General features: G+C 50.1%; 1 protein-coding gene across 1 annotated transcript; it reads left to right on the forward strand.

Annotated features, from left to right (window-relative positions):
* The first annotated feature begins 3,411 nt into the window (after positions 1-3,411).
* LOC109783338 (chaperone protein ClpB1-like) lies at positions 3,412-5,579 on the forward strand. Its single transcript, XM_073504827.1, has 6 exons — positions 3,412-4,023; positions 4,115-4,263; positions 4,356-4,699; positions 4,774-5,041; positions 5,131-5,328; positions 5,424-5,579. Exons 1-6 carry the CDS (start codon positions 3,609-3,611, stop codon positions 5,577-5,579), a joined length of 1,530 nt encoding a protein of 509 aa, XP_073360928.1. The 5' UTR covers positions 3,412-3,608.
* Positions 5,580-9,538: the final 3,959 nt, after the last annotated feature.

The following is a 9,538-nucleotide window of genomic DNA, read 5'->3' on the forward strand; positions in this document are numbered from 1 at the left end:
GACGAAGACAGGCATGTCCACACGCGCCCAGCTCTGCATCCGCGAGGTGGCACGGGAGCTTGAGGAAGACATAGAGCTCGGAGCCGAAGGGGATCTCAATGCCGCCGCGGCCTCCACAGCTAGCTTCCCACCGCCGCGACCTCCACAACTAGCTTCCCACTGCCGTGCTCTCTCTCTGTCGTCGTGGTCACCTCCGTCCTCTCTGTCACCGTGGTCACCGCCGCTGTCGCCCGCTTATATAGCACACCCACAACGGCTCTCTGCTCAACGGCTCTCTGCTGGGTCCCACAAGCCATGCGTGCAACGGTCTGAATAAAATTGGCCGTCTCTGCCGCCTGCTCCCACCTGTAAGGGCCGAGTCAAAAGGTTGACCTGACGGAGACGGCAGAGTTCATGGAACGAGTTGGTGCGCACGGACTAGGGGCAAAACTGAGCACAATTCGCATCTAAGGGCAAAACTGAGTACATGGACACCATTGAGGGCAAAAGGATAATTAACCCTAAAAACAACAGCGTAGCCAGCGAAACTTCACTATATCGGAAGAGGTTACAAACACGGGGGATTTACAACGATGATCTTATCACATGTGGCGGCTTACATAGGACACAGATCCGCTACGGCCCAAGCCTCCCGACGACGAGCCTCTTCTCTGCTCCGTGCACTATCGAGGAGATCAGGAGCTACTACACTCAGTTCGAGTTGAAGAAGTGGGAGAATTAGTTTCTTCCATGTATTTGTTGATTTACATTCGATTACATAGTTTTATGTTATGTTCGTTTCGCTAAAACAAGTTCACCGAGTCGTGCGGTCATGTTTGGTACTATGTTGAAAGTGTGTTTGGAGTTTATGCTATGTTGTGTTCACGTGTGTTTGGAGTTCATGCTATGTTGTGTTCACGTGTATTTAGAGTTTATGCTATGTTGTGTCTGAATATTTCACATTGTGTTCAAAATTAAGTTCATGTTCACCCGCAAAAAGGAATAAATTAAGTTCATACATCTACTGTTAAAGGTGAATGTGTACGTAGTTGTTCACTGACACAGCCTCCCACCTATCGGAAGAACAACCCGCTGATTTTTTCTTACGTAATTCCCTCTTCCACTAGTTTTTACCGATTTTTTCTATCCGGAGATGGCCCCATGCCGCACGAACCGCTCCCCTCCTCTCCTGCATCTCTTGGTGCTCGATTTCCCCTCATGTAGGGTTCCTCTGGATCAGAACTGGCCAAATGGGCCGTGCCTGGCATGCCGGCCCGCGAGCACGCTGGAACGACACATGACGGGCCAGGCCTGATACGGGCTAATCAGGCCGTGCTAGTCAGGCAGTGCGCCGTGCTTAGGCCGCAAGGTTGAGCATGTGGGACAACACGACACGACCCGTTTATTTATTTCATCTTTTTTGGAATTAAACAACCCAATAGGCCAAAAAATAGCCTAGCAGGCCAAACAACACATGGGCCTATCGTGCCTAGTGGGCCGGTGGGCCAGCCAGATTAGCCGAGGGGCCGTGCCTGGGCTGCTAGGCGTAGCGCGCAGGCCAACACAACATGACCCATTTACTAATCGTGCCCTTGTGGGCCGTGCCGTGCTAGGCAAGATTAGCACGTGTCGGGTTGTGGTTTGTCGTGCCGGCCCGTTTGGCCAGCTCTGCTCCTGATAGGGGTTGCGCCGCTGCCGCTCAACTCCCCCTCCCCCTACCTCCTCGACTGCCCATGGCTGGGCCTTCTTCCACCATGGATGGCAAGCGACCCCCATGGCGGCCCATGCCTCCTCTGCAGTAGCGTGGATGACCAGAACATTTTGATCCAATCCGATGGTGAGGATCGGTGTATGCGCCACCGCCTCTGCTGCTTGAATGTCAGAGTCATTCCCCAATCCCAGGTATTCGTTCATGTCCATCACTCCACCACCAACGAGGAGGACGCTGCTGCATCACCGCTCCTTTGATCTCAATGCCACAGCTGCCACCCATCCTACGGTCAACCTCCGCTCGACAGAAGAAGTCCACACACAACACCCCTCTCTTCTCCCTTTGAAACCCTAGAGTTTCGACGAACCATGGCGAAATGTACCTGCGACGATCTAGATGAGGGCCTCAAGGCACTCACCCCCGAGCACTGGAGGAAACGATGCCCTAGGAGGGGAGGAGGCGAACATGGCTACAGGTAGCAGGACCACCACTCGCCGGCCGCTGTGGTCGAGGCTTCGTTCGAGGTTTGTTCCCCTCCTCTTTCCTTCCTCCAATTTTCACGAGAAATGCACACGCCATGAGAAAACTAGGTCAGTGGTTTTAGTCTTTAATATGGATACCCTTTACCATGATTTTTTCATTACCCCGATTGGCGGTTTAGTTTTGTTTTTAAAATTAACAAGTAAATGGACTTTTTTTTGCAGGGATAAGCAAATGAACTCCTACTCTCCTAGTATACCATTACAATGATGTAGACTGTCAAATGCTATGTTGCTCCTTCAAGGAAGACATTCATTTCGTTGCATTTGTACTTTCAAGCTCGGTCCAAGCACCAGCGTGCCCGAGCTCCCTCCGCCCTGAGCGGGAGGAGGAAAGGACCCTGCCGCCGCCGAGCCGCATGGGTTTTGCCCGGTGACTCCTACCGGCGGCAGCAAGGGGGTGGGCGATGACCGGGTGTGGCTCTGGCGGCGGCTAGGGCTCGCTCTTGGCCACCTTCGGGAACGCCCGAGGAGTGAGTCATTCTGTGAATTCTGCTGTGGTTTTCATCAATGCGTGATCATGAACTCGGAGTCTCGGTGCCCACTCAAACCCCCTCGTCGCTCTGCTTGGGCTACTTGGGAAACCTAGTGCGTCGCCGGTAGGCTCCCCTGCAACGCCTCCTTGCGTGTGCTTTTGCTATATAAAAGGAAAATCTCATTGGGGCGTACCAGCATGGGAAGACTTCCTTGCACATGTATGCTGCATATAAAATTCGGGAAAATTTTCCTTCACAGATGATCGATAGGTTAAGAAATATAGCAATTCCTGTTATTTTGACTACTACTCCGAAATTGTTATCGGTTAGCCCATGTTATATTAGGAACAATCACCATGAGGTGTGTCCAAGTATGACTAGTCACTAAAAGTGGTAGTTTACCAGGTGCGCCAGCTCTGTATAAATATACGTGTACCCCCGTCCCCATGAGAAACAAAGCAAGAAATCGATCAAAGCCAGGCCAGCTCAAACCAGGCCGCTCTTCTTCGAATACGTAGCTTATTATCGATCGAAAGCGATGGCAAACATGGCCTTGATAAAAGGGTTGGTGGAGCTGGCCATAATCGGCGTATCGGCCCTGACTACTGTTGGTTTGTCCTGGACAGCGTGGAAGCTGTACGAGACTGAGATGAAGCCGCCCTCCACGAGGACGGGCACCCTCAAGACCTTGGCCGCCGGCGCGTCTGATCCTGTCATCGGCCGGACGAGATTGACCGCATCATCTGCATCCTCTGCCGCCGGACCAAGAACTGCGCAGCGCTCGTCGGACCGGCCGGTGTCGGCAAGACGGCCATCGTCGAAGGCCTGGCCCAGCGCATCGCTGCTGGGACGGTTCCCGACGCGCTCGCCGGGGCCCGCGTGGTGGAGCTCGATGTCGGGGCGATGGTCGCGGGGACCCAGTGGCGCGGCATGTTCGAGCAGCGCTTGAAGAATGCCATCAAGCAGGCGGAGGATGCGGCCGGAAAGATGATCCTCTTCATAGACCAGATGCACATGATTGTTGGTGCTGGTGACGAGGGCCGCACTGTGGACGCTGCCAACATCCTCAAGCCGGCGTTGGTCCGTGGTCGCATCCGTTGCATAGGTGCTACCACATCGAAAGAGTACCGGAGATACATAGAAAGGGATGCGGCGCTCGAGCGATGGTTCCAAAGGGTTGACGTCGATGAGCCGAGCGTGCAGGCGACTGTTGCCATCCTGCAGGGGCTGAAGAAGCGGTACCAAGACCACCATGGCCTGATAATCCAGGACGATGCTCTTGTTGCTGCTGCCCAGCTCGCTGGCCGTTATATTAAAGGTATGTTCGTCATGTGATTCGGAACAATTTTGATTTACTTTGCCATAGGTTTGTGCATATTGAAGAGAATGTGGATTTTTATTGTTGTTAGGCCGCCAGTTTCCTGATAAAGCAATTGACCTGATGGACGAGGCATGCACTGTTGTGAAGTTGCATAAACCAAAAAAGGTGAAAAATAAGAAAACTAGCACTATAAATGCGGTGGAGGAGAAAACCGTTGGTCCATGTCATATTGCACAGGTAAATTAGCATTCTTTGCAAATCGTATCCATGTGAGTAAGTTTCATTTGGTTCAGTGTGATGTTCATGACATGTTCTATTGTTATATGAAGGTTGTCGGCCGATGGACTAAAATTCCGATCACTGCACTTGGCCGAGAGGAGAAGTTCAGCCACCTAGTAGACAGATCGCATGAGAGAGTCATTGGACAATATGAAGCGGTTAATTTGGTTGCGCAAGAAGTTCTACGTTCCAAGGTCGGCTTTGACGAATCTGGCAAACCAATTGGTGCGTTCCTCTTTTTGGGTCCGATTGGTGTTGGAAAGACAGAGCTTGCAAAAGCACTCGCCGAGAAGCTTTTTGACAACGAAAAGACGTTAGTCCGCTTTGACATGTCGGAATATGCTGATAGTGGATCCGTGTCGCGTCTCGTTGGAGGACCTGGAAGGTTTAACTTGTACACACTTTTCACTTGTATTTCTTTCCGAAACCTCCTTCTCGTGCCTCACTTTTCCATTTGACTTTCTAAAGCTACGAGGAAGATGGACAACTTATCGAGAAAGTCAGGAGCCAACCATATAGTGTCGTTCTTCTTGACGAGGTGGATAAGGCACATCCCTCAATTTTCAAGGTTCTCATTCAACTCCTCAATGATGGTACGTTGATTGATGGAAAGGGTCGGAACATATATTTCAAGGACACTATCATAGTCATGAGCTCTAGTCTTCGAGCAGAGAACCTGTCAGCTGGAACGGCTAGAGAAAACATAGCAACTGCACGGGATCTTCTTATGAAACAGGTATGTGTATCCCAAACTGTCCCTTGTAAAGTACCAGTGGGCACCCTGCAGACCAACATATTCGCCAGTGGGATCTTCTCATGAAACAGGTTGAGAAACGCCTTAAGCCTGATTTTATCAACAAACTGAGTGAAATTGTGATATTTGAGCCACTTTCTCATGACGAACCGAGGGAGATCGTGAAAATCCAGATGAAGAGTGTCGTTGCTATGGCAGCTAAGAAAGGCATCTCTCTGTTTGCAACAGATGCCGCCTTGGACATCATTTGGTCAGAATCTCACGATACGGTAAGTACATGTTATTTTTACCAAACCAAATCTTAGAAATTTGCTTAGTCGTTTGTATGTCCGCTTACGATGCATGCATGGACTATGTATTGCAGGTGTATGGCGCAAGGCCTATTAAGAGGTGGATGAAGAAGAATGTGACGAGAGTTCTTGTGGACATGTTGGTCAATGGAGAAGCATTTCAAGGCTCAATCATCTGCATCAATGCCGCCGACGACAAGAAGGGGCTGAAGTACCAAGTACTGAACTAGCAGGAGGTGGCACTACTGGGGACAGCTATGAGCTTGCCGTTTGCATTGGCAGCTGACAGATTAGATCGAATTAATATGTGTGTTTTTAGTGATTCACCAAGCCCTTGTTTTAAGTGCTATTCATTACCTGTAGCAAAATGGTATGTACAATTTACGGGTTTGTTGGTAATTATCGTTTTCTCTTGCTTGGTGAGGTTTATACTACCGTGACCCAGGAAAACCTCTGAGCGACTGCTAGTGACTTAAAATCTTTTATTTTTTTAGAAAAGGAGGATGACCCCCGGCCTCTGCATCTGGGAGATGCATACCGCCACTTTATTGATTATTCTCGAGGACCGTACAAAGTATTACAACAATGTGTCTGAATCCATCATCTTGGCAACATATGCCGCTCTCCTATCCAATATGATGAGGTGGTGCTAGCTGGGCCACTACCCAAACCACTCACCTAAGCCTAACATCAAAAGCTGGAAGCCGAAACTCATTCGGAAGCCCCAGCCGAGCCACATATCGGGTCTGGGGCACAATCCGGTCAGACGCACTCGTGTGTCGTCGCCGCCATCTTCCACAGGTCCGTCTTCAGATCATATTGAGGCTTCTACCTTGTCTGGCACTCTGCCATCGACGTCCCCATGACGCCAGACAGCTTCCTCCTCCTGCACGAGTCCATCTCCGCGCATCAGACGCCGAGTCTCCACAGCACCATGCCGCCGAGATCCGCCACCATCAATGTGAAAGATGAAGCACCGCTCCACCAAAGTCGCTGTCCTCTAGTCCCTCGAGCCCGTGTGCACCTCCAAGAATGACGCCCCCAAGGGGGAAAACGACACCAGAGAGCCGCCGTCATCCGATCTACTGATCTAGGGTTTCCCCCGGAGGTAGCAGAGAGTGGCCTTGAATTTCTCCACGATGATGCCTTCAGGAAGGGAACGACGCAGACAGCGTCGCCATCGCCGGCCTTGGCAATAGCCAATAGCAGGTTTTCACCCAGATCTGATCGAAGACCTCCATCTCTCGTGCACGGGTCGCCGCCATCCTTGCCGGGATCTGGAAGATCCCGCAAGCCAGATCTCAGCAGGGAGAAGTGTTGGGGAACGTAGCAGAAATTCAAAATTTTCTACGCATCACCAAGATCAATCTATGGAGTAATCTAGCAACGAGGGAAAGGGGAGTGCATCTACATACCATTGTAGATCGCGATGCGGAAGCGTTGCAAGAACGCGGATGAAGGAGTCGTACTCGTAGCGATTCAGATCGCGGTTGATTCCGATCTAAGCACCGAAGAACGGTGCCTCCGCGTTCAACACACGTGCAGCCCGGTGACGTCTCCCACGCCTTGATCCAGCAAGGAGAGAGGGAGAGGTTGGGGAAGACTCCATCCAGCAGCAGCACGACGGCGCGGTGGTGGTGGAGGAGCGTGGCAATCCCGCAGGGCTTCGCCAAGCACCGCGGGAGAGGAGGAGGAGGAGGTAGGGCTGCGCCAGGGAGAGGAAAACTCCTGTGTTTGCAGCCCCCAATACCTCAACTATATATAGGGGAGAAGGAGGGGGCTGCGCCCCCTCTAGGGTTTCCACCCCAAGGGGTGCGGCAGCCCCAAAACCCACCTAGGGCGGCGGCCAAGGGGAAGAGGGGGAAACTTGCCCCCCAAGCAAGGTGGAGGCGCCCCCTCCCCAAACCCTAGGCGCCTTGGGCCCTGGTGGGGGGGGGGCGCACCAGCCCACCTAGGGCTGGTTCCCTCCCACACTTGGCCCATGCTGCCCTCTGGGGCTGGTGGCCCCACTTGGTGGACCCCCGGGACCCTCCCGGTGGTCCCGGTACATTACCGATATCACCCGAAACTTTTCCGGTGACCAAAACAGGACTTCCCATATATAAATCTTTACCTCCGGACCATTCCGGAACTCCTCGTGACGTCCGGGATCTCATCCGGGACTCCGAACAGCATTCGGTAACCACGTACATGCTTTCCCTATAACCCTAGCGTCATCGAACCTTAAGTGTGTAGACCCTACGGGTTCGGGAACCATGCAGACATGACCGAGACGTTCTCCGGTCAATAACCAACAGCGGGATCTGGATACCCATGTTGGCTCCCACATGTTCCACGATGATCTCATCGGATGAACCACGATGTCGGGGATTCAATCAATCCCGTATGCAATTCCCTTTGTCTATCGGTATGTTACTTGCCCGAGATTCGATCGTCGGTATCCCTATACCTTGTTCAATCTCGTTACCGGCAAGTCTCTTTACTCGTTCTGTAACTCACATCATCCCGTGATCAACTCCTTGGTCACATTGTGCACATTATGATGATGTCCTACCGAGTGGGCCCAGAGATACCTCTCCGTTTACACGAAGTGACAAATCCCAGTCTCGATTCGTGCCAACCCAACAGACACTTTCGGAGATACCTGTAGTGCACCTTTATAGCCACCCAGTTACGTTGTGACGTTTGGTACACCCAAAGCATTTCTACTGTATCCGGGAGTTGCACAATCTCATGGTCTAAGGAAATGATACTTGACATTAGAAAAGCTCTGAGCAAACGAACTACACGATCTTGTGCTAGGCTTAGGATTGGGTCTTGTCCATCACATCATTCTCCTAATGATGTGATCCCGTTATCAACGACATCCAATGTCCATGGTCAGGAAACCGTAACCATCTATTGATCAACGAGCTAGTCAACTAGAGGCTTACTAGGGACATGGTGTTGTCTATGTATCCACACATGTATCTGAGTTTCCTATCAATACAATTCTAGCATGGATAATAAATGATTATCATGAACAAGGAAATATAATAATAACCTATTTATTATTGCCTCTAGGGCATATTTCCAATAGTCTCCCACTTGCACTAGAGTCAATAATCTAGTTCACATCACCATGTGATTAACACTGACAGGTCACGTCACCATGTGACCAACATCCAAAGAGTTTACTAGAGTCAACAATCTAGTTCACATCACTATGTGATTAACACTCAATGAGTTCTGGTTTGATCATGTTATGCTTGTGAGAGAGGTTATTAATCAACGGGTCTGAACCTTTCAGATCCGTGTGTGCTTTACGAATATCTATGTCATCTTGTGGATGCTACCACGCGCTACTTGGAGCCATTTCAAATAATTGCTCTACTATACGAATCCGGTTTACTACTCAGAGTCATCCGGATTAGTGTCAAAGTTTGCATCGACGTAACCCTTTACGACGAACTCCCTTTCACCTCCATAATCGAGAAAATTCCTTAGTCCACTAGGTACTAAGGATAAGTTCGACCGCTGTCATGTGATCCTTTCCCGGATCACTATTGTACCCTCTTGACCAACTCATGGCAAGGCACACTACATGTGCGGTACGCAGCATAGCATACTGTAGAGCCTACGTCTGAAGCATAGGGGACGACCTTCGTCCTTTCTCTCTCTTCTGCTGTGGTCAGGTCTTGAGTCTTACTCAATACTCACACCTTGTAACACAGCTAAGAACTCCTTCTTTGCTGATCTATTTTGAACTCTTTCAAAATCATGTCAAGGTGTGCGTTCTTTGAAAGTATCATCAGGCGTCTTGATCTATCTCTATAGATCTTGATGCCCAATATGTAAGCAGCTTTATCCAGGTCTTCTTTTGAAAAACTCCTTTCAAACAACCCTTTATGCTTTCCAGAAATTTTACATCATTTCGGATCAACAATATGTCATTCACATATACTTATCAGAAATATTGTAACGCTCCCACTCACTTTATTGTAAATACAAGTTTCTAACAAACTTTGTATAAACCCAAAAACTTTGATCACTCCATCAAAGCGTATATTCTGACTCCGAGATGCTTGCTCTAGTCCATGGAAGGATCGCTGGAGCTAGCATACCTTTTAGCATCCTTAGGATCGACAAAAACTTTCTGATTGTATCACATACAACCTTTCCTTACGCAAACTGGTAAGGAAACTTGTTT

Source organism: Aegilops tauschii, chromosome 7 (assembly GCF_002575655.3).
Source record: "Aegilops tauschii subsp. strangulata cultivar AL8/78 chromosome 7, Aet v6.0, whole genome shotgun sequence".
NCBI lineage: Eukaryota > Viridiplantae > Streptophyta > Magnoliopsida > Poales > Poaceae > Aegilops > Aegilops tauschii.

Bases quoted from the DNA above. Each gene is read 5' to 3' on its own strand.
- LOC109783338 (XM_073504827.1), top strand. From the start codon at position 3,609: ATGGTCGCGGGGACCCAGTGGCGCGGCATGTTCGAGCAGCGCTTGAAG. The intron at 4,264-4,355 runs GTAAATTAGCAT...TGTTATATGAAG, and splicing joins GTCCATGTCATATTGCACAG to GTTGTCGGCCGATGGACTAA. The intron at 5,329-5,423 runs GTAAGTACATGT...TATGTATTGCAG, and splicing joins GGTCAGAATCTCACGATACG to GTGTATGGCGCAAGGCCTAT.